Source organism: Anopheles ziemanni, chromosome 3, assembly GCF_943734765.1.
Source record: "Anopheles ziemanni chromosome 3, idAnoZiCoDA_A2_x.2, whole genome shotgun sequence".
Taxonomy (NCBI): Eukaryota; Metazoa; Arthropoda; class Insecta; order Diptera; family Culicidae; genus Anopheles; species Anopheles ziemanni.
In genome coordinates this window covers 4894577-4920801 of record NC_080706.1, presented here as the reverse complement: position 1 = coordinate 4920801, position 26225 = coordinate 4894577, and the positions used below count along the sequence as shown (strand labels likewise).

The 26225-nt window shown below is 41.9% G+C and overlaps 1 protein-coding gene across 1 annotated transcript; it reads left to right on the top strand.

Annotated features, from left to right (window-relative positions):
* Nucleotides 1–26225, top strand: LOC131289360 (organic cation transporter protein-like). Its single transcript, XM_058318596.1, has 6 exons — nt 1–347; nt 7469–7563; nt 24335–24515; nt 24574–24799; nt 24902–25796; nt 25873–26225. Exons 1-6 carry the CDS (start codon nt 1–3, stop codon nt 26223–26225), a joined length of 2097 nt encoding a protein of 698 aa, XP_058174579.1.

Here is a 26225-nt window from a genome sequence, read left to right as displayed (position 1 = left end):
ATGGCTACGTTCGATTTCAAAACGATTAACGCGGTTGTACCGTCGTTTGATGGCAAGCCAGAAAATGTGAAAATGTTCATCAAGGCGATCAAGATAGCCAGGGATCTGGCCAAGGATAATGAACCAATGTTAGTAAGGGTATTAGAAACAAAGCTGATAGGGAAGGCAGCTCAAGCGATGCCCGAGGACATTATGAAAATTGATGACTTCATCGCCGAAATCAAGAAGCGATTTGAAGAAAAAACGGATCCATTGAAAGTGATCGCTGCTATCAAAGCAATCAGAAAGTCGGACAATAAGGCAATAGGAGAGGAGATTGAGCTCCTCACGAACAAGCTGATGGCTTTGTATAGGGAAAATAAAGTCCCTGACGACTTTGCAAATAAGATGGTAGTAGGACTGGCAGTCGATACACTGGTAGAAAAAATTAGTGGCGAGAGAACGAAAACATTGCTAATGGCAACTAAATTTGCAACTGTCTCAGAAGCAGTGCAAAGAATGCAGGAGCTCGATGCAGCAAATATGGACACCAGTAGAGTGTTAGCAGTTCAAAGGGAATCAGGAAAGGGACAACCTTATAGGAGACAGTTCGAGCCTTCCTATCAAAACAGAAACGAAGACAGATACCGGCAAGCTGGGAGGTATCAGTCGAACTACAGGAACGAAAGAGGTGGAAGAGGAAGAAGAGGAGGTTGCCAAAACTGCAACCACTCTAACAATGGATATCCATCCAATCGTTATGGATACCCACCCAACCCACCCAATCACTTCCAACACCACGCTAATAACCAAAACAGACAGGTGATTCCAGGCCATGCACGCAATGTGCAAACACAGCAAAACTGGCGTCAAAACTCGCAACGGGTTTTGATCGCGCAGGAAGGTGAACAAATGAATCCACCTTCTGGCGGCGAAGCGTATATGGAAGAAAAAATGCGCCAAGCGCCCAACGCCAACGCTGACCATTTTTTAGGCCAACAGGCGCAATCTCAACAAGATTGCCAGTTTTTGCAGTAAACTTATCAGCAAGCAATTACATTAAAGTAAAACTGGATATGTCAAGGGATGCATATAGCATACTAATCTTAGATACAGGTGCAAACATATCCCTATTCAAAATGAATAAAGTCAAACCAGATCAAATGTTAAATACTAACAGAAAGATCAATCTGAAAGACCTTAGTAGCACAGTAACTACAACAATAGCGGCAACATCATCAAAAATGCTATTTGGAAATAACTGGATTGAACATGAATTTCACCTCATACCTTCAACCATTGACATTAATGCAGATGGAATTCTTGGAAAGGATTTTCTTACAAAATTCATGTGCAACATTAACTACGAACATTGGTTACTTCAATTTCATCATAAAGGTGAAGTGATATCGCACCCAATTGAGGAAGAAGCCAGTAATCGAATAGTTTTGCCATTTAGAAGTGAAGTCATTCGAAGAATTAAATTAACTAATGTTCAGGAGGACTCAATAGTACAAGCCGAAGAAATTAAGCCAGGTATATTTTGTGGAAACACAATTATCACACAAAATGAACATTATGTTAAATTCATTAATACAACTGACGAAAATGTAATTTTATGTTTGAATTCATTTAAACCACAAACAGAACCACTGAGAAATTATAACGTTCTCAAGTTCATGAACAACAATAGCAACAACTTAAAGCGAATACAAACAATTCTTGATCAAATTGAACTTAGTAAAGCACCAATAGAAGCACAAAAAGATCTCGAAAAATTAATCATTGATTATTCAGACGTCTTTTGTGTTAACGATGATCCAATTACAACCAATAACTTTTACACACAACAAATCCAGTTAAAGGATAACATTCCTAGCTACATTCCAAACTATAAACAAATTCATTCACAGGCAGAAGAAATCAACAAACAGGTCGATAAAATGCTTAAAGACAACATTATAGAACACTCTGTTTCAGCATATAACTCTCCAATTCTTTTGGTACCGAAGAAATCGGATGAGGGAAACAAGAAATGGAGATTAGTTGTAGATTTTCGGCAATTAAACAAGAAAATCGTAACTGACAAATTTCCATTACCAAGGATTGACACAATTTTAGATCAATTAGGAAGAGCCAAGTACTTCAGTACTTTAGACTTGATGACAGGCTTCCACCAGATCTCTCTCGACAAAGACTCGCGAAGATACACAGCGTTCTCAACTCCTTCAGGCCATTACCAATTCACAAGAATGCCATTTGGACTAAACATTAGCCCCAACAGCTTCCAAAGAATGATGGCAATAGCCATGGCCGGGTTGACACCTGAACTCGCATTTGTATATATAGATGATATAATTGTTACTGGATGCAGTGCACAGCATCATATCAGTAACCTAGTTAAAGTATTTTGTAGATTAAGAAAATACAATCTTAAACTTAACCCTAGTAAATGTAAATTTTTCAAGTCTGAAGTGACTTATTTAGGACATAAAATAACAGATAAGGGCATTTTTCCGGATGAATCAAAATTCGATAAAGTAAAGAATTTCCCAACACCTACAAACGCAGACGAAGTGTTACGTTTTGTAGCATTCTGTAATTATTACAGGAAATTTGTCAAAGATTTTGCAAAGATTGCAAAGCCGCTCAACCAGTTGAAGAAGAAAGGAGTAGCATTTTTGTGGACTGACGAATGTCAGCTGGCGTTTGAGCAGCTAAAGCAATGTCTGCTATCGCCAACAATCCTTAAATACCCAGATTTTACAAAGGAATTTATTATTACAACGGACGCATCCGACTTGGCATGCGGGGCCGTATTATCCCAAATAACAGACGGAAATGATTTCCCTGTTGCGTACGCAAGCAAAAGCTTCACGCCGGGAGAAAAGACTAAGCCCATCATTGAAAAAGAGCTTACAGCGATTCACTGGGCTATCAATTATTTTAAACCCTATGTGTATGGTCGGAAGTTCAAAGTAAGAACCGATCATAGACCACTAGTATATCTATTTGGGATGAAAAACCCAACGTCTAAGTTAACTAGAATGAGATTAGATTTAGAAGAATTCGATTTCGAGATTGAATTTTTAGCAGGTAAAGCCAATGTAGCTGCAGATGCATTGTCCAGAATAGTCATCAATTCAGATGAACTAAAATCATTTATTCCCAAAAATAAGGAGGATAAGATGAATGTACAGATGAAGAGCACAATCTTAACAGTGACAACGAGAGCAATGTTAAAGAAGAAGGAGATAAACAAATCTGAGAAGAGTGAGGAAAAGAAGAAGAAAAATGAATCGAGGACTGATCATCCTGCGATGTGGGAAACGGATAGACCTTCCGAGGTATCCAAAATACTGAAAATAAAGACAAATGAAAGTAGAAAAGGAATAGAGCTCATGGTATATAACCATAAAGGAAATAAAGCGCTAGGGTCGATAATAATCCCCTCTAATAATGATGCACCGAAAAATGGAAGTCAAGCACTAGAGCTTGCTCTTCTAAAGTTGTGCCAAGTAGCAAAAGACTACCACAGAGACAAGTTAGCTTTGTCAATGCAAGATATATTGTTCAAGTACTTCTCCCATGAAATGGTAAAGGAAGTAGCCAATAGGACTATTTCTAATTTCAGTATAATTCTGTTCACTCCAACCAGTTGGATCACAGAAAGGGAAAATCAGCTGAGAATAATCCACGATTATCATATGACCCCTTCGGGAGGACATATAGGCCAGTACAGAACGTATCTAAAACTTAGAGAGAAGTATAGATGGAAAAACATGAAGGAAGACATAAAAAATTACGTACGAAATTGTAACGCGTGTATTAGGAATAAAACAATTAAGCATACTAAAGAAGAGACAGTTGTGACGACAACCCCTTCGAAACCATTTAGCGTAATATCCATAGACACAGTTGGACCACTTCCAAAAACAAACAACGAAAATAGATACGCAGTTACAATTCAATGTGACCTAACAAAATACGTTGTTATAATCCCCATACAAAACAAAGAAGCAAACACAATAGCCAGAGCATTGGTAGAAAACTTTATTCTCACTTTTGGTAATTTCTTAGAACTAAAATCTGATCAAGGTCTGGAGTACAACAATGAAATTTTAAGCAAAGTAGCAGAAATTCTCAAAATAAAACAAACATTTGCAACCGCATATCATCCACAAACCATAGGAGCGTTAGAAAGAAACCATAGATGCTTAAACGAATATTTAAGGTCATTCTCAAACGAACACCATAATGATTGGGATACCTGGACTAAATTTTACGAATTTGTGTACAATACCACAACCCATACAGATACAAGATATACACCATTTGAACTAGTTTTCGGGAGAACAGCAAATTTACCACAAGATTTATATAAAGCAAAAACAGAACCAGTTTATAATATCGAGCAATACTACAATGAAATGAAATTCAAGTTGCAAAAATCAAACGAAATAGCCAGGGAAAATTTAATCAGAACAAAAGAAAAACGACAGGCAACCTTGAACAAAACCACAAATCCAATAAACCTAAAAATAGGAGATACAGTGTACATTACAAATGAAACAGGAAGAAAACTAGATCCCATGTACATTGGACCATTTTTCATAAAAAGCATACGGGAAACCAATTGCGTAATACAAAATTGTCAATCTAAAAAGGAGAGCACAGTTCATAAAAACAGAATAATTAAACAACCTAGTGAGTAAGGTCATGATTCTTGACAATTGAGTAAGAACCATAACCTTCCTCAAGAAAAGGGGGGCGTGTAGCATGCCTATGCTATACGGCTTAAAATCCACCACCACTGAAGTACCGTGTTTTGCTGAGCGTGGAAAGCACAATGAACTCTCCATTCCATAATCAAATGTTATGAACTAAGTATCGAAAACAACTAGATCAGGTGACACCGCCAGAAAACAAACAAAACACATTTCGATAAACCCTCAACTCAGAAACAACAACTAAATACCCCAAACTGCAATCTAGGCAAATTGATAGATCGACGCACCCAGCGATACAGCGCAAGCAAGTTGCGACACGATGGTGCGCGAGCATTGCACCTAAGTAATATGACCCACGGCAAGCCGGTGCATGAAAAACAGGGAACCAACAGGTTCGGGCATTTGAGCCAAGTAAGCATGACCCACGGCGGGCCGGATGTTATGAAACAGACAGGGAACGATGCGCGCAAAAACGTTTGCGCGATCGACGTCAATAACCTAACCATGATTAAAAACACCAAAATTATCAAACCAGCATTTATAGAACCGATAAACAACTTTTGTAAAGTAGGTCAGCCTCATTACCAACACTTATTAAACCACCTGTAAACTAGCCTTAAGAAACAGTATAAATAAATCGATGCCGAATAGACAAAGGAACTATTCGGTGGAAACTGATCGGACGTGGTCGTAATGCCCGTCGCGAATCCAGTAACAAAATTTCTCTGAGTTTCATCTGATTTCAAAGTGTTTTCCCGATGACAACCTTCCGCTTCGACAAGTTCCGCGACCGCGAGTGGTTTCTCGCTGTATTAAAAATTGCATGGTGACCACGAACAATGGATACCGTATATCCACCACAGCTGAATCTCTTACCATATCTATAAACACGTCTATAAAGGGATCAGTTGAATATTCCTATCATTTACATCATTTGCAATGTAATGAGTGTGTTTTTGATAACTAGAAAGGCTATACAATTTAAAAATATGTTGCATAAAAATCAAACAGCAAACTAATAAATATTTTAAAGAGAGATGGTCAAAGCTACTGGACACTAGCATTTTAATTTAAAAAAAGCGACCATTCTTTACGACACTTCAATAAATGATACTCAACAGTACCGCCTCTCCTGCGCTGAGTGTGAGGGTTTATTCAGCTCGTCACGTTGTTCACCACTTGATGCCCAACATAAAACGGCATGGTGTCCGGACACTTAATTAAAAATCACAACAGACAGTTACTATTAATAATAATCTTCCATTCATAAAAAAACCACTTTCATTTGAAATGTAGGTTGCAGTATGTTGTCTGCATGTTAAAAAATAAAACGATTATAACAAACCTATCCAGTTGTGATGCAATCAGTGATTTCCGATAGCTGGTTTGCAATCAATAAATAAGAGTAAACGATTCAAACCTAACACCGTAATTATACGAATGCCGTTAATTCATTTGGACGTGACCAACAATAACAATAAGTCTCACATTATGATAATAAACTGTAATATTTATTCTATTGCGATTACATCAGTCAATGGTGCAAACATAAATACGTTTCATTTGCATCAGAATGTGTTTTCGAATGAATAAAGACAAAACATAACGGCTGTCCGTACTCGACAGATTAGGTATTTTCCCAATGTATTTAATTCATTGGGCAGCTTCTTACATCAACTTTCACTTCTTCAACCGCACGGGGCAACGACTTCAATGTATATTGAATGAATTTCATGCCCTCTTACATATTTATTCCTATGGCCACCGCAGCATCCGCAGCTTCTTCTCATCCCATTGCGTAAACGCTAATCCACGGGTTTCTGCTACAGAAGCGTAACAGCGGAGTGTAAATCGTCAACGCTTGTGAACAAAGATAAATGGACGAAGATAATTTTTAACAACCCACCCACCCAACAACCCAAGACGAGCCAATTGTGCGCGCGGGGCAGAAAAATGCGTCAGAAAAGACGGCATCCAACTGGTGGCACCGTAAATGTTTGGACTGACCACAGGGGTCAATTCATCGTTTTACGATTGAATTAATAAACGTCACAAGCATCATCATCATCATTGTCGCCCTCGGTGCGCACCCTTCACATAAACTGCGGCTGGCCAACACAGATTCAATCACGCTGTCAAAGACAAATGGATAGTGAAGGCACTGAAGAATAAGATAATCAACGTAAATGTTCATCAATGTATAGATGATTCACAAAGGAAAACATTGCTCAACTTTATTGAAATAGCGAATAATCCTAATCCAAGCAAGCACGCAACATAAAATACAGGTAAAAAAGAGAGACAATGTACAATTCTAACCACAAACACCTTCTTCCTGTAGTGGATTCGATGCATCCTATTTTATTACATCCTTTACCACAAAATCACCCTAGCTATCCAAAATTGAGAGCCCTCACAAACCTCATAATGGTTGAATAATGCAATATAATAACTGCAACGGTTGCCACCAAAACACCCATTTAAAATGCAGTACATTGTATGTCTACCGACATTTTAAACAGCACCAAACCAGGGTTAGATTCCCATTCCTACTGTACGCATCTACTTCCAATGATTTTCACTACAAAACGATTTCCTAACGCAACATTCCACCGGGAGCAAAACGCCAAACGCACAAACGATTGTGACGGTTATTTTCATAATTCGCTGCGCCAAATCCTGCTCCGGTAACGAAGCGGAAGAATCTAAGCGAGAGGTGAACCCTATGGATGAATAATTCAAAATGGCTATGATTGCAGCTGGCATGATTGCATGAACGATGGAGCTGCCGCTGGACAGTTGACCGTAGTTGTAAGCAGCGCTAAGCGTTACACATTCGCGATGCAAGTCTGCCGTAAGGGAACTCACTTAGCTCCACTAAACTGGCCCTGCATTGGACCGATTTGGACTGTGCATTTGTAGTTTAGCGAACGGGTGGCTCCATTCATCTACACAAAATTGCCGATTTGAAACTGTTTGCAGTCCATTTCAGGACTTCAAAGAGATTGCAAATGGAACATTTAGAAAGCATAGTAGGATCTATGCATTTGAGATGCATACTGTGGCCGTTGAATGCTTTCAAGTGCAGTGTGTTAATACAATTTTGATTTCTGGTTGAATTGGCCTAATATCCCCTTGAAGTGGGTCTTGTTTGAGATCTTAGGACTTCTATTACTATGCATTCTTCAAAGGAGCTTAAATATGGTGAAAGATCACCTAACGGATGCCATTTTTCAATAATTGACTTTGGCTTATAACCATCCCAATTTCTCAATTGTGGTACAGATAAATGATCATGAATTGAGCACCAATTTTCCCCAAGCAGCGCAAGTGCAACAAAAGCAAGACAGGCCAGTGGCGTACTTTATTTCATTTTTATTAACCGATGGGGAACTATGAAAAATAACGAGATGTGAAAATTTCCGCTATGGCCAACGGAGGGCTTAAAATTTCTTCAATAGCAGCTACAACCTGCCTTTAAAGCTCAGGTCTGTCCCCGGAAGGATGTGTCCGTTGGTGTTTCAAAGAAGCGACTTCTTCATCGCTTCAGCTCATAAACGGGCATGTGTTCGTGTTGATTCTTTCCCTCCTCAGCTGCCCCGAACACATTCCACCATGATCAGGGCGTGCAAATATTGCGCTGAACATGACAACAAGGACGCCAGGCAAAACATCGACCTTCCCACGCTGAACTGAGCTGGCTGCTCGTTTGCCATCCCGGCGGACGGAGATTTAAATAATTTAGTGGCTCTTGTCATGAAATGTTCTCGGGCAGGAAATGTTTCCCATTGCACTCTCCCACGGCCCTTACACCTTGCGAGATGCCGAGGCCCAGGACCTTGTCCGCCAGATCGACATTTTTCTACACGTGCTTTCCCATACCCAAGCGATCCCCAACATTCGATGGTTTTTTTTCCTCGCTGGCCACGCTAAGAGGTAAGGATAGAACGGCCAAACGATGTAGCACATATCTTAAACATCGCCAACATGCCAACGAAAATCAGATTTGACGGCGCACGCCGTGCTTCGAGATTTACGCCGTGATTTGTGACGATTTGACACGATATAATGGTGTCGAGAAAAACATGCCAAGTAACGAACACCTATGAACATGGTTTGCCCCGAAAAAAATTAATGTTACTAATGTATAGTTCTTTTTCGCGTAAGTTGACGCCTGAATGACTTTCATTTTAGAAAAAGCTCTTGGATTTTGTATATTTTCTTGAAAAGAACACAAAATAGATCTCTCTAAATATTTCCATCCTTATAAATACTACATCCTAAAACTTAAGCTATAAAACTTTTGCTAAGATCACCTAAGGGTTCTAGGAATATCTTGTCTTAATTAGAATCTTACAATGAAAGGCAATCCCTTTTCCATAAAATTGTCGTTTAACCCAAACTGCCAATGAGTAATTGCTAAGCGAAACGTTATAAACCGACCTCGATCACCTTTTGAGAAGTTGTTTCATCCTTGGAACACATACTCAATTACCAAGATCCGGAAAACTTTCCTTAGGAGTACTTTCGTTCCGTTCGCATGGAAGATAAATGTATGCTCCTTTGAAAACTATTTAAACTACTATGTCTCATTTCCCTCAAGAAGTTGCCTAATTTACCCCAGGTCCATCATTGTGTTCACCATCGTGCAGCCCAAAATTTGCCTCACGGCACCGAGATAAAGTCCAGCATCTGCCGGATGTGAGTACTTTCCAGCCAATTGCCCAACATTCAAGCCTCCCGGCAAACGGGGCTTATGTGAGACGTCCATCAAATTCTAAAGCATTCCTGCCAATTTCAACATGCTTCAAAAAGATCCTTTCCTTCCGATTATACCTTTTTCGCCTGCTCTACTAAATCTACAAAGGGCTAAGGATCTGGTCGCTTAAGCTAGAAAACTTTTCCTCTTTAATCAAATATTTATGACATCTAATTCTGGTACGGGAAGGATGCTTTTTCGAACTCATTCCTGTGGGACTTTAGGGATGCCTTCCCTAATCCATACGGGTAAAACTTCGACAAAGATTGACAGGGACAAGCGTAAAGATGAAATGTTTTGACAAAATTCACTTTCAATTACTTTTATCAATGTTAAGATGTATTGCAAAAATGTTTTTGCTTATAGGAATGTACTATTTTTCAGCTTGATGTGATGCCAATTCTTGCCAACTAGGTTTTTTGTCGAATATCGAAAACATTTTTTTACTTTTTTAATAATTTACCATCATTGCACATTCGTTAAGCTTACTATTGATTTATGAGAACTCCCGACATCAACCAGAGCATGGTAATTAATCTATGCATATTCCCGTAATTCTCCTTCTGTTAGGAACATAAAAATATACACATGGAAAAATGAATACGCTCTTCAGGGCCTAACGATCCACCATGTGTGAACTTGCGGCAGAAATAAACCACCATACTTAACCCAACTCAGAATAAGTCACCCATTGTGGAACTTCTTTTGCACTAAAGGTTACGTTCGGCTGGACGTCGTTATACCTTAGCGAACATCCCAAATTCCGGTGCGTCTGTTTGACATGACTATCGAAGGATATTTAACGGCCCATGAGACCGGATACGCACCTTGCGCTTTAGGGTAATTTGTTGCACCTGGTTGCATTCAACTCACTCCAAACCCTTCAAGCCATAAATCTCATTCTTTCCACGTGGAAAGCAGGTGCACATCTGCATGGCGTGAGCTTTACTTCCGTACTAAGTTTAATTAATGCGACAGATGGCAAACAACGGAGACGGTAAAACTTAGGAAATTGAAACTCCTATAAGAAAGTTTTACATTAGTGCAAGACTAATGTGCGCTAAATATTAATCAGAAAAAACAGTAGCGAGAGAGATCCGGTTAATATTCAACCAACTAAAATAAGGTTCCCACCAAACGCGCTGCGAGCAACCGTTTCACCACATTATCGAAAAGCAACTGAACCCAACAAATAAAGGAATTGACATCGGGAACGGAAACCACTGTACGAAAACGTACATTTCCACTGCTAATGAAACTTTTGTGGTGGATTGACTCGTTTGCTTATCGTACCGGAAGCGATGGTTGAGGGTGAAACAACCGGTACACAATCCGGACCGGGTTGCTGGAAAACTTTGCGACCGCCGAGTGCCAGATTGAAGGCAGGAAACGGTAGTGGCCCGACAATGTTCATCCTGCGGCGCCGATCTCGACATCGCCTTCACCGAACCGGCAGGATAATACCCACGAGATGTACAAGGATTCGATCTCTATAGGGACTGGCTAATAGAAGAGACAACGCGAAAGAGAGAAAGAGAGATGCCAAATGTGGTACGCCATGTACTAACGAAACCAAAGTCGCTCCACTCCGCGACGAAGCGTCATTCGAACGGAAATAGTTTCATTTTCTCTGCCCGTTTTTCCCGACCATTGTCGTCGTCGTTGTCACCGGCCCTTCATTGACTGTCGATGCGAGTACACTGTACCGTAACGGTCGCTTATCCATTTCCCGTCCCTGCTGTTTCCGGCCAAGCACTCGAGGGTTCCATGTTTTCGTAGCATCAGTTGGCATACTTCCTTTTGCTTTGGAAGAACATTTATTTCGTGGCACTCGTTGTTTCTGATCGTTACAGCTGCTTGCCAAGACCTCCTCCCTATGGTTCACAGAGTCCAACGTGCACCTGATGCTGTCGATCGCCGATTGTTTTTCCGTTCCCTATCCCCTTTCCCTTCTACTACGCACATCCAAACATGTGGAAAGCGGATTAAAAGTAGAACAGATCGTTTTCTCTGTTCGATTGCTTAAAGGTTGGAAGCGGGGCAGGAAATTATTTATACAAGCTTGATCTGTACAGACACCGATACCCGAAGGATTAGCAAACGGGTCATTCGAACCAATACAGAACAACAATGGATTGAAAACTTTTTGCCACCCTTTAACAAAAGGGAAATAGATTTCTCATATCCGTAAACTTCATCGTACTCAACAACTGGTACACTTTAACGCTGATATCAGCTGCTTTATGGTAAACTTTAAATGTCAAACTTTATCGTTACATAGGAAACAATCACCAAAAAAATATTTCGATTTAAGTTTGTAGATCATCAAGTAACGATTCATCGTTAACAAAGGCAAAACACAAAAATGCCAACTCTTAATGTCTTTAAAGTGGATCTTTCAAATAGACACCTCACTTTAACACGCGTGAGGGCTAAAAACCAGAACCGAGACCAAGTGTAAAGTGGACTCCCAAAAAGCCAACCGAAAAGAACAAACGCAGCTAGCGAGGCGAGACTGAGGAAAACTTTCAACCATATGGTCCTCCCAGGGCTAAAGTAGGAAAAAAAAGAATCCCTTTACCCTTGCGGAAAGGGAAAACAGCCACCATGGGCCGAAAAGCTAAAAACCATGAGGGAAAAACTTGGCTGGTACTCGACTGACGTTAGACTTGGCTAAGGGACATTGTGGACTTACCCGACCCCATAACACTAGGAGGGTGGGAGGAAATGCTAAGCTTGATTGCGGAGTGTCACAGGTGTAGTATGTTCGGGTGTGTGTGTGTATGCGCGCATGTGAGGTTATGCCTGTGCCAGCAAACGCGTACATGTGCATGTGTTCGAGGTTTAACCGCATGGTAGAAAACGAGGATAGCGGATTTAAGGACGAACGGGCGATTATAGCATAGGGCAGCGGTGGAATAGATTTATTACTGCACCAAAAATTCGCCCTCCTAGAGCTGTGGCTGCCGACCCAAAACCCCGGCCTGCAGTGGAGCTCGAGCACGGAGTACGGAGTAGATCCAACGCGCTCCCGGGTGCCTACGCCTCGTGCAACCTGGGACCAGCATAACCACAGTCGGGCGCTCTTCTGCGCCAGCACCGACCACAGGTCCGTTGCACATGCCGAAGGAATTAAATTCCCAATTTAAATTTATTCACTTCAGCGGTCCACGTCCAGCGGCACACTTTGACGATGACAACCGAGAGCGAGAGAAGGACGAGTTCTAGAGTTGGCACGGGCTATATCCGAGGTGGCCGTTGGTCAGAGGTAAGCGGAGCGGTGGCGACAGGGGTAAATAGCAGTTGGCAATGAATTTCTCGAGTCCTGCAGTCGAAGAAACCACCGAGCGTCACTGCTGCTGCTGGTCATTGGGTTTAATAATAGTTGAAGGGGTTAGCTAAAAATTAGATGGTTCGCCTCAAAATTAGACCAATCGAAAGTTTCGACTCCTGGCGTCCGACCCAGTTCGGTACCCGCACCGGATGAGCGCCCGAGTCGGAATGGAACGGACGTGACTGCTTTGCATATGAACGGGGAATAGAAATGGGGAAAATCATCCTCGCAACCGACCCGTCTCTTTCCTCGCGGGCAATTCTTAGAAATTTGATCAGACGTCCATTGTGGATTTTTGTGAAGTCCAGAACTTTGTAAACTCCACACAAGAGGTTCATTTCTAATTCAGCTACCGCCGGGGCGAAACTAGTCCACCACACGCCACAGAATGGTCCCCCGTACGGGGTTGGGAAAGGACCGAATCACCTTCATTTGGATAGTTTCGCCAAACGCACTGAAAATCCGGAACGGTCATCCGTCCCGGGTGGGCAAGAACTTCCCGCTGAAGGGTGGATCCCGGACTGTTGCTACGTGAGAATGCCACGCCGGATGACCGAGAGACCGAGTCCCGAGCTGGTCGGTTTGGAAGTTTGTTTGTGTATCCGTGAACAAATTGGGATAGGGCACGTTCCGAGCACGAGAGCACGCCGCCGATTGCCCAATCTCGGAATGTGGATCGATTTTCCACATCGCTCGAGGAGAGCCAGGCATGCACGCAACGCAGTGAAAAGAATTGACCAACTATCGGGTCCATTCGGTCAGATGTTTATTTTCGTTCAACCCAAAAAAAGGTTCTGCCTTTGACTGTTCAAACTAGCCTATATCGAACGGTTTTGTCCAATAGGCCAAAGATACGATGACACGAATCCTGTGCCTTCGGCCTAGAAGCGTAAACAAGGGCAGTATCCTTGGGTCCACAAACCTGCCCCAGAATCGTAGGATGAAGTCGAGGACGTGCCATTTCGGATGGGTTACTTTGGGTTGCACGATGTCGGACTACCGTCCATCAACAGAGGAAGCTCCAGGGAGTGTGAACTAACCTACCGAACGGTCGAATGAAGTTCCTTCCTAGAACGGAAGACAGCGAGTTTACTTTTGCGACAAAACGCTGCTGAAATGGAACATGTTTCATACAAAAATGGCCCTCATCTACTGAATACTTATACACTTAAAGTCGGTTTAATTGACTGCAACTTTCAATTTCCGTTAATTGACAAACGCTTTTAGAACTTTTAACCAGCATTTGTAAACGCAGTTTCCATGGCAAAGTGAAATGTTTCATCCGGGCAATCCTTGGAATGGAAAAAATCATTTCAAACAGAGAAAGGAAATATCATCGATACTTCTTCGAAAATGCTTGTCCTTAAGTGGAAACCATTTACTTCTCTTAATGATTCAATGTAAACGAACACAACCACGCCTTGACAGGAGATTATGACGTTCGGAGAAAGAATCGACATCAAACGGATGACTTCCAAGAACTCATTTGTTTGCAGTAAAATTTTATGAGAATTCACTCTGAGTTCATATGTCGTAAGTAACGACGGAGCCATTTTGCATGCTATCGTGCATTGTTGCTGAAGGATGTCCGGTCGATGCTAAATGTGTACTTTATCGGTAAACTCATCATCATTCCTGGATTTTTTTGATGATACCCTAAGTACATCGTTATCGGAATAAATTACGAATTATATACCTTATTTTGAGAGAACATGTTTTGAAGCTAATAAAGCTGGCCGGAAAAACTATTCAAAAAGTGAATTGCATTGATGTGTTGGAACAACATTGGTAAACAAATTCCCTACCACACAGTTTGATGAACAAATTAACCTCCGTTCCGCATCTCGAGCCCACTACAATTCGGATAATCACTTGACCACCGAAACGATTTTCTCATCAGCGCCAGCGCATTATCCGTTATTATAAAACGCTCGTCATTCAACGCACCAAATCTAGATTATTGTGCGTGATCAAAATTAACGTCAATCTACAGAATGACTTCACCAGAACCGAACCAGCGATTGACCGCGCGTTAGGTACGCAGGGAATGGCCAGTTGTTCTATTTTGAACCAGCATTCCCTTTAATCGAATTTACGAATTAGAGAGTCTGCTGCACAAATTCTAATGAAATTAGCCAATTTTCTATTATCTTTTTCCAAGGGTTGCGTGCCTGCAGAAAACACAATTTTGCATTCCCGCGCGGTGAGTTCGTGATCGGAAAAGCCTTTTCCTGTTTGAAAACCTGTCAAATAATCTACGGTGAGCACTTTCGCTCAAAAGCACCGACATCGGGTACCATTTTCGCCCCCAATTTTACGCACGTGCCTTCGTTGTTTGGATGGCGCCCCTCAGCGCTGATGCTCAGATTTTCTCACATGATTTTCCCACGCACATAGAACGGGAAAGCACGCAATCGTCACACAGCAGAACATAAAACACAACATTGGAACTGCAAACGCCGCTTCGAGCAGGATTGTTTTCATACCTGTCGATTTTACCCGCGGGCAGATTGTATACAACTCTCCCGACATCTAATCCCTGTGCAGGCGAAAGCAAGAAATAAGGTAAAAAAAACGCCATCATGTTCGCGAACCACCTTTTGCAAATAAAATATAAAACAAAAAGGAATTTTACGCGTTTGCGAGCCGACGTGCTTCACCCGTTCTGCGCTCTGCTTTCCATCCACGTACCTTTCATTATTTTCACCTTTAATTTCATTAAATTTATCATCGAGTCCGGGAGTCCGTGCAGGAAAGCGTGCCTGGCCTAGTTGATGATGGCCCTCACGGAAGGGGTTTCCCCGGGTTGGTTTCGTTTTTAACTTTGAAAGTTGTGCGTTTTCTGTTCCATTCTGCAGTTCCAAATTGAGATTCCCCAGGAAAAAGGAATCGTTTCCGGGAAATTTTCCCACTTCCAAAAGCTTACGGAACACATTCCCGAACCTCGTAGCCACCCTTTTAGTAAAGAAGGATGGTATTTCTTCGAAAGGTATCTGGAACACTTGGTCTGGTGCAGGTGAAATATTACCAAAACAGTTACAAGAAGAAGGAAAACAACACAGCAGAGCAAGTAAATTCAAGCACGAGAATATCAACGAACGAAGAATCGACCCTTTGCTTTGCAGAAAGTAATGAGCTGCCAGTTTCATAGTGAGTGAAAAGAATATTTAATTTCATCCGGTTCGCTTCGAACGATCCAATGGGAAAACTCTCAATTTTCCAACGACAGCGTACGGGTGAAGGTAACAAATCGAAAAAGTCTAATGAAACTCAGGTGCAAATGCTCAAATGCTGAATAGAAAAGCTTGTTCGTTTGTTTTTGGTAAGAATGTACCAACAGTGTTGAAGAAATAAACAAATGCTAAACGTTTCGTTCGAACCCAATTCATCTGGAATGAAGCTCGTACTTCCCCAAGTTCATTGTGGGACATTACTTTAAAATGAAAAAATGCTCAGAAATCTTTGATTTATATCGGTTTTAATAAAAGAAACACGATTGAAAGTAGTTAAAAAATAAGAGATGCAAAATCTTCGAATCCAGTTTCTAAAGGATTCTCTAAAACAGTACATTCTTGAACATTATTTAAATTACAAATACTCTCAAGCTTATGCAAAACCTATCCCTCGAACAAAGACCGCGGATTCAATGGCACAAATTCAAATTGACACAATTCTAAATGCGCGCACCCTAACCTTCGCGGAACAAATGAAATGAAGCGTATGACAAACTCCCACGCGGCCAAGCAGAAGCTGAAATAGAAACTCATTTAAATCCCAGACTAAATTCATCGTTTCCTCCCCCGTAACCTACACTCCCGGCGGGGACATAAAATGGGGAGACTTCTATTCGCGCCTGACGCTTTTACCAGCGGAAAGCCGATTGATTATTCAGCATTCGTACGCAACGCAGCCATGCTGCTGCTGACGGACGGGATTAAAATTCGGTTTTCGTTCTCTCCAGCCGGGCAACGGAGAAAAAGAACACGGAGAAACAAACGCCTCATCAAAAGGTACAAGCTGCTGCTTACTTTCAATGCCAAGGTTTCCTCCTTTGGGCTTTTCATGCAACCGCGTCTAAAACGACTCTCTACGCTGTTCTACGAGACGTACTGCTACTGAAGAAATCGCTCACGTACCAATTCCGACACCACGCTCGCGGACGAATCGACGAAAGCAAATCAATTCCAGGAGCGATCGAACGTTTGATGAAAGCTTCCCTCCTCGTTGTTCGGCAACTTACCTGTTGAGTAAAAAAGGTTAAATGAAAGATGAATAAATAAGTTATGCTGAAGTGTGATGAATTTCAATACAATGCCCTACAGTATGGAACACGCGGGGAGTTTATTATGAGCTCGTTTTAATATGTTTCTCAGAAAAAGATGTTCCCCGTCATATGACACCTTGGTTGTGGTGTTCGCTTACATACGATCACTTACGACTATTTCAACTTATAGCCAAGGGTAAGTTGTAAAGGCAAGCCCATCACATTTGAGTTGAACACATACAGAAGCAGAACCGGATCTGACTTAGTTAAACTTAGTTAGTTAAAAAGTCACAGCGTTTCTTTTAGTAAAATGTTGGTAAAATATATTTAATCTGGATTCTAACTTTGTTTAAAATTACCACCCAAATTTTCCGTGTTATTATTCCTTTTTATATAGATTTTCATTTTATGTTACTCATCTTTCCTCGTCTACTTTTCAAACAAACATTCAAAGTTCACAGCTGTAAAGAACAACTCTTAGCAATAAAACATCCATGTTAACATTTAATCTGAACTACACATTTTACTAGAGTGCTTAAGAAGCGCAAAAGCTAGCCAACAGTGCTCAAAGTGCAAGTCACAATGCACACACAGCTAAACATCGTTCCTCGTCGTTGTACAGTAATTGCAATATTGCTCCTCTTAGCAAATGCTGATAATGGTTGTGTTGATTACTCTCCGCCGCTAGATGGCTTCATCTGTCGGTGGTCTTAAGATAGACCCGACCCAACACCTCGAGATGCTTACAAGAACGCCGGAAAATACAGAGTATGATGTAAAAGTAGCGCACACTAAAAATAAAAAGACGATAACAGCTCGACAGTAAAACTACAGATATGCGGGACTAACTTTCATCCTATAGCGTTCTGTGAGAAGGAATAAGGAACGCTTGTGTAGGTGGCAAGGGAAAGATTGGTCAACCACTAAGCTAACGAGCAGTTCGATCGGGTGACTTGCGCCATTTCCGGAAACTGCACAACATGGTCAAGTAGCAAAAAAAAAAGGATAACCATAACGATAATGTCGGTGGCATTAGTGACGACGTAATGATTGAAAAAATGTCTTAGTTTTATGACCTGAAGAGCGAGAACGGGAAGTGAAAATAAGTAAACTCATCCCCCGAAGGGGAACCCATAGGGAACATCTTCTCGGTTGGTTTTCCCGGGCGGAAACCAGAAGCGACAAACAAATACAACTTCTTCCATCAACGCCATCAACCGTCGTCATCATCCCGAAGGCGCGTCCATTCATTCCAGTGTCCTCGTTTTCTCCCGGAACCGTCCGTTTTTTCACCGCTGCTTAATTGAAAATATATTAAACTTTCCCCATTTGGCGCTATCTTCTCTCAACCGGCCTCGGGAAGGTTCTACCCCTAATGAGGCACCCAAAGGGAGGAGGGAAAAAGAACCCCGACATAGACGAACACCAATTCGTCGTCCCTTGACCATCGACCAAGACACCGTCATCCGAGAGCAAGGTGTTTTCATTAGTTAAGATGTTTGATGCCGGCGAAATGCGCTCCAGTTTTCTTCCCGATCCTTCTTCCCCGCCGATGATTGGCGATCAGACTTTACGACTGTTTTGTGACTTTTTGTGGCGATGGGCGAGGAGAAAACTTTGACACACGACTCAAGGGTCTCCCGAACTGGAGTGACGAAGTTTCATTAGAATTAATAAAATAAAATCCAATCTTCTCCACGTCTATGTCGTCGATCAATGGTGACTGTTTTTTCTAGCTCTAGGTTATGAGAAGCTCTCCAGGAACGAAAGGGAATGCACACTCCTCCATTGGACCATATGGAATGTGTGTGAGTGTGTGTGTATGTTAGCTTCAAAGGACAACTTGAAAGAAAGCTTAATTAAAATTTATTCTCGTAGCACTTTGATGTATCTGCGTTAATTATGTTTACGTTGTCATGAACGTGTGACGAGAAATATGCTTTCGCTTCAAAGCAAATTAGTCGGGCGCTTGAGCTTTATGCTTTCTTTATTGCATTAAAAATCATACTCCCAACCATGTCATGTGTCTTGTGCTGGGGTAAACAATTATGTTGGATAAGTGATTCAAATGATTTAATTTAATATTTTTTTCTGCGCAAAGCGAATTATTTCTTTTTATTAAATAGATGCCTTGTTCCGTATTTCGACGTGGTTGTATTAACATATGCGGTAAATTATTCATGCAAATAAGCTCCATCACTTTTCTTGCCGAAGGTATGTTTGTCTACAACTAGGTAGTCAAAATATGCGCTCCTCTTGCGTAAGAACTAGTCTCCAATTTGTCCAGATGGTTGGGAAAGTAACTCCCAGCGCCTCTCAAAAAGTGCGTCCTGCGAAGAAATATCTTGCCAAACATTGTTGATGCTTTAGCTCCACCAACAACCCACTCATATACCCGGCAAGACACCAATTAGCGTCGAGCAACACAAACAGCCTACGTCGAGGCTTTTACGTCAAGGATCAACTGTGTGCCGCCCAACCTGACCGTGCCGCTAACTTCCCACCGGCGTCGACCTCACCCTCAGAACTCATGTGAGCTCGAGGATGAAGTCAAATTAAACTTTCAGCTAATAACAAGCTCGACGCTACAGCGTCTTTGACCTCCCCGGCACCCAGAACCACACCTGGCCACCCGAGTCCCATAGCCCCAGACACGCCGAACAAATCTTTTCTCCCCTTCCCTTTGGCAAATTTGAGGCAAAGGAGGCATAAATTTTCAAACTTTTCCGCTTCCGGGAATACCACCACCAACCGCCAGCTGGCAACTTTTTGCTAAAACATGCCACGGATTGGAGGGCAGAGCACAGCTTGCCCGATTCGTTTCGGTGACTCCTGTAGGATTATTTAGTATTCATACGTGCAACGTGACATCCCGGGGCGAGGGAAGATTTGCGCTCGTCGACTCCATCACGTGTAAGACCCGCTACCCGCGACACATCGTACACGAAAGTATTGAGTTTTCCATAGTGTGATGATGCCGGAGCGCACCAGAGACAGTCATCGTGTCGACCAAGAGACACTAAGTCCTCCTCCCCTCCGCAATAGCAGGTACCATCGCACAGAACTCAAGTAAAAGTTCCACACCCTGTTCCTCCAACCTGCTGTTTTATTTCTTCACTTAACTAACCCCTCGAAGATGTCTGAACTCTGACGGTTTCGCTCGATGACAGGAACCGATGTGCGATTCGAACCCAGAAGAAGTCATCAAGCCGTCAGTTTATTTCCTCAACTATCACTCGACGATTTCTCAGACCCCGAGCAGAAATCCTTTATCGATTCCATCCGGACATTCTCGACATAGTGGAATGGTTGCTTCTACGACGTACTTGGTAAGGGTTCTATGTCCAGCTATGTGTATCTATCCCCAAAACCGTACGCTTGGCCGCGATTGTCACCGAACATCGAGTGCAAACTTTTCCCACTCTTCCCAGCTACCGTAAGTGGAGCACAAACATACTTCCAGAAACAACCAGTTCTCCCAAAACTTCACGACCCACCGAAGGGGGATCTCTGCCGACGTGGTGACGAGATTTGGAAAGTTTACGTTTTGTACCAACGTTAATTTCGCACACACTAGCAAAAGAAGGGAAGAGAACCAAAAAAGTTGCATTTCAGTGCCCGGTAAACTTTGGGAGAAAGTTTTCCCAGGTCCGGAAACATCCACCCAATGGGACGATTGACAGTATATTCGCATTCGCTGTATCGATTTTCGAATCGACCCGTTGCTGGTGGTGAAGTTTGTGCTCTAGATTTCACCACCATTTGAGCTAGGACTAGTTACGTTCATTCTGCAAGCAATTCAAGGATTACCTTATTGCGCGCTAAATAAACTTTCTGGCAAGCGTTTTGTGTGTTATGTTCGTTCATTCTCTTGCGCTTAACCACATTCAATTAGGTTCCTAAACAAAGCATTCATTCTCAATATTGTTAAAGGAACTTGTTACTTGATACACAACCATGCATAACTGTAGTCACAACAACGATTTGCACATTAACCACATTTAATGAAAAGAATGAAAAATTTATAATTTTAGAAGATCACACTTGTGTAAAAGAAACTAGAAAGATTATAAAAACATGTGAATAAAGCTTAAAAAAAAATAAAAATGATTTAAGAAACCATGTATGGAGAAAAGCATTATAATAAAACAAATCCTTTTGACCCATTTTGCAGACAACATTATTTTTATTCCAACCGTTGCTTAGAAAACCTGGATACACTCAACATTCCGTGTACGGTCCTATTGACGGAAAATTAGTAGTTTTGTTCAAATGTGGTAGTTCGTTACAGTCGAGCGGATTGTTGATTAAATTTAAGTAATCTATATCTTTCGGAAGACTGCTCATGTTCAGTGCAGATATGTTATTATCATAAAGATACAATGCTTTCAGGTTGATAAGTGGCGTTAGGTAAACAAACGAAATATTGTTGGTCGAAAGAAACAACTCACTGAGCCTTATTGGAACTTCGTTTACATTCGAACTTACATTCACCAGCATGTTGTTAGCCATATCCAACGAATTCAGACTGTTCATAAAAGAAAAATGCATAAAGTCTAACTGTTCTATTTTGTTTCTTGCCAAATGGATGGATAGCAGAGATGCGAAGTAATCCGTACAGTTAGGGGTGGGTCGATTGTCGCCAGGTAGTTGAGATCCTTCCTGTTCCAAATAATAACTATGCCATGAGCAATATCCAACAGTCGTTTCATTCGAATCACCAGATACATTTAAGTCTGAGGAATTTTTCGTTAGTTCGACGCTCATATTCAAACTAACCAGTTGGTTTTCTTCCAGAAATATTGTCTTCAACTTGGCCATCAGCGCTAGCACGCTAAAGTCTAGCTGTTTCAATCGATTGCCGGATAGAAAAATTTCTTCCAAATTCTCGCAACAAACCAACCCTGGTGTTATGGAGATCGTCTCAATTTTGTTTCCCACCAAATAAAGAAGAGAAATGGACGAGTTGTGTAGTTTGTCGAAATTGAAGGATGTCAACTCCGAATGCGTTATCCAAAGAATATCCAAGAAGAGCAGTTTGGATATGGTCTGTGGTACTGTTTGCAACGATGTGTAATCCGCACGAAAATCTTGTATACCGGTGTTTTCATTGAAAATTAGCTCCTCAATGACCACGTTACGGAAGTTTACCACACTAGTAGTCATTTTTGAGGGAAACACTACTCGCGACACATTTGATCCAATAATCGACACCTTCCATGGCGTAATTTTCCTCATAGCCCCTGAGAGATCCAATGTGTCTAGCGATGCGTTTGTAAAGATGAGCTCCTCCGTTCTGTTGCTCAGAAACGAATAGTCCCCCATTTCGCTTTCCTTCGACAAGTTGATCACTGTACACGATACGTTTCCATTAATGATGGTAAAATTCAATGAATGCACCTCGCCAATAGCCGCAAAGCTGCACAAGGCGAGCCAGCACACCAATCTAAGGGAATGACATTTTTCCAATTTTAGTTGCTTTACAATTCACTTTACCAGTCAGTCAAATCTGGATATGACGAAACATTAAACAAACTTCAAAACAAAACGAAACCATAAAAGAAACATGCTACTTATTCGAACACGTGATTCTTATGTTTAGTCTGCATTATCCAGGTTTGACTGTTTATATCACTTTTACCTTTTCCACAACATCACAACGAACGATGATCTACGAGCCACAGCTTTAACTGGATTATTCGAAACTCACCACAGTGCGCCAATTTATAAATGTAATCTCTGTGAAATAATCATTTGCCAAATTTGCCATAATCAGACTAACAAATTATCACACCACGAATTCCCGGTATTCAAATGTGATTCATATCCGTTTTCAAATTCATCTGAACATCATTAGCATTGTTGAAAATTGAAACAGATCAAATACACATTACTAAAGTCATAAACATTAATATCAAAGGACTGAAGACACGAATAAAAACCAAGATGTTGTTTTTACCCACTTTATTTCTTCGCTTCACAGCAAAATTACCCTAAATCGAAAACAATAATTCTTCTTCTTCTTGGCGTAACGACCTCTTGGTCATGCCTGCCCGTTAAGGGCTTACGAGACTTGTTTCCCTGTTGTACGTGGATAGTCAGTCCTCTCGTACAGGGGAGGGTCCGATCTCGGTTGGGATTAGAACCCATGCCGTCGAAGTGGTGAGCCCCGACGCTCATGGGCCGATTTTCTAACAATAATTAGGAAGCTTTATTAATTTTGTTTCAAAAATGTAAACATATGTAAATGCATACCAAAACCGTAAGTGGTTTTATAAACGATATCATGTCTCTTACAGGTCACTCGAAGTCAAAGACCCGCGTCATAACCGTGAGATGCAACGAAGTCCACTCAAGCTAAACGATATAAATAGCATTTGTAAAAGTCAACGTCTTATTTTTGTAAATGGATGGTACTGCCTCGAATATTTAGTGGCCGAGGTATCTGTTAAGAGAAAACTTATCTCTTCAGTGCATCTCAGTTTACAGATACGTTATCAGTAATCATCGAATGCTTAATCGGAAACGAGAGCCAGATGAGGAGGTATTGAAAACACTTCCTGAACCAAAATCACGAGAAAATGACAATCGCTACACCCTGCTATGCTAAAAATACCTTAGCTTATATATGTTAAACATAGTAGTGGTGGTCTAGACCCAGGGGTCGCCATCTTTCGGCATAGCATGTCATTTTATCTCATGCATCTAATGGAAACGAACGACCAGGATCTAAAATGTATGATAATTTCATAATCAACTAAATAGGGAATAATGCTTTCTTCTACATAACAACTAACACATGATGAACACTTTCTTCTATTTAGAAAACATTATGAAAATACAAAAGAAAAAGGCATGGCAGAAGGTTCCTACAATCTCTTTCGTTTGAAAAGAATGTGCTACTGTTTGGCCTCCGGGGTTGCCACCCCCTGGCCTAGATTCTACAGGATACGCACTAATATCAACCCAAAGTGGCGCGACCGACCGGTACCCTCAGCTGATTATTTTACACATCGACCAGCTGTATCAACGACAGCGTTCCTCCAATGCTGTCGCGCACGCACGTCTTTTACGAATGTTTGTGCAATACAGCCCTCTCATAAAGTAATAATGCGAGATAAACACGCGCTACTTAAGCGTCTGCGCTCGACGCGAAACAGTGCGTTCGGACAGATGCAGGTTAACGGGCCAGTTTAAGATCCCATCTTCTCAACATCGCGTGTCGTTTGTCTTGTGTGTTGTTCTATCGTTCCTTCTTCGCTGCACAGAGGTATTCTACGCCTACGGCCGAGTTGCAATGGCAGGGATAGCGTTCGATGACATTCTTATAGAAATTGGATCGTTTGGGAGATTTCAATTACGACAGTTCCTGCTGATGATTTTACCTCTCGTATTCAACGCGTTCTCTAATCTATCATACGTATTTACCGCAGCGGATCTCCAATATAGGTGAGTAAATTAGGAGAATTGCTGTAATCATACTCATGCACTTTCATGTGAATTTCAGATGCTTTATTCCAACCTGCGAAAATCGCAGTAATGCCATCTACCAAACGGATTGGCTTCAAGCGGCGGTTCCCTACGAGAATAATCTCCCAGCAAAGTGTCTGCGATATGAGCCACTAACTAACACCACCACCGACCATTGTCGAGCCAATGATTTCAACCAATCTGTTATCGCCCAGTGTTCCAGCTTCGTTTATCAAGAGCCAACAGTAACAATTGTCAATGAGGTATGAGATGAACGCTATGCAAATCGTTCGAGTGTGTGGCAGAAGCGCAAATTCTGTCATTGGACTACAGCCTTGTACTTTTTATTCAATGTTTCTTTTTAGTTTAACTTAACATGTGACGAAAACATCTGGAAGATAACCCTCGTCGGTACGATTCACAGCGTCGCACAAGCCCTAGCGCTCTTGATCGGTGGTATGTTCTCCGATCGATATGGACGCAAATGGGCTTTACTAATTTGTATAGCGCTGGGTTCCAGCCTGGGTATAGTGCGGTCGTTCTCGGTGAATTACGAAATGTTTCTCGTGTTTGAATTCTTGGAGCCGCTCCTTGGATCGACGATGTACACGACGGCCTTCATCCTCGGACAGGAACTGGTTGGACCGAAGAAGCGCGTACTCGCCAAAAGTATGTGCCTGGTAGTGTTCGCACTCGGTGAAGCGTTCATGGGACTGATCGCGATGTTCATCCACAACTGGCGTTACTATTTGCTGGCCCTGTTTGTACCAGGACTAGTTTCGCTGACCTTTCTCTGGACGGCAAAGGAGAGCGTACGGTGGTTGCTTTCGAAAGGACGCCAAGGGGAAGCGATTGTTATTTTGCAACATGTGGCACGGGTCAACGGAAAGACACTCTCTGGAAATACCCAAAAAGCACTGGACGATCATTACCAACGCGAGCTGGCAGAACCGGCTGAGCAGAGTGCCTCCTTCGGTGATCAGTTGTTAGAAGTAATGAAATCGAAACGTCTCACCATCCGTTTGCTTATCTGCTCGTTTTGCTGGTTCACAAACGTGATGGTGTACTACGGACTCACATTGAACTCCGTTAGCTTGGCAGGAGACAAAAATGTTAATTTCATCCTGATAACGCTCGTTGAAATTCCTGCCGCCCTAAGCATGAACTTCATCATGAACCGATTCCCCCGACGGATGACTCAGTTTGTTTCACTGGCGATATGTGGTCTCCTATGTCTGGTTACGCTGCTCATACCAACAGGTAACACTATTTTAGGGTTACTAACTAAAAAATCCCAATTGATAAATTTATAATATCTTTCATTTTTCTCTCACAGATATCTTCTGGATGAACACGTTGATGTTCCTTCTAAGTAAAATGGCCATTTCCTTTTCGTTCGGCGTACTCTACATCTACACGGCCGAGATTTTCCCAACGAATCTTCGACAAAGTCTGCTTTCAATGTGCTCCATGATTGGACGACTGGGAGCGATCGTTGCTCCACAAATGCCACTGTTGGCGAAGGTTTGGAAACCGCTGCCGATGGTACTGTTCGGAAGCATCGCGCTGTTCTCCGCCGTCACAATTCTGAAGTTTCCCGAAACGGGCAACATACGACTGCCAAATACGGCCAGCGAGGCGGAAAATCTCAGGGCGGATAGCTCCGACTCGGAGCGATCGGAAAGTTAA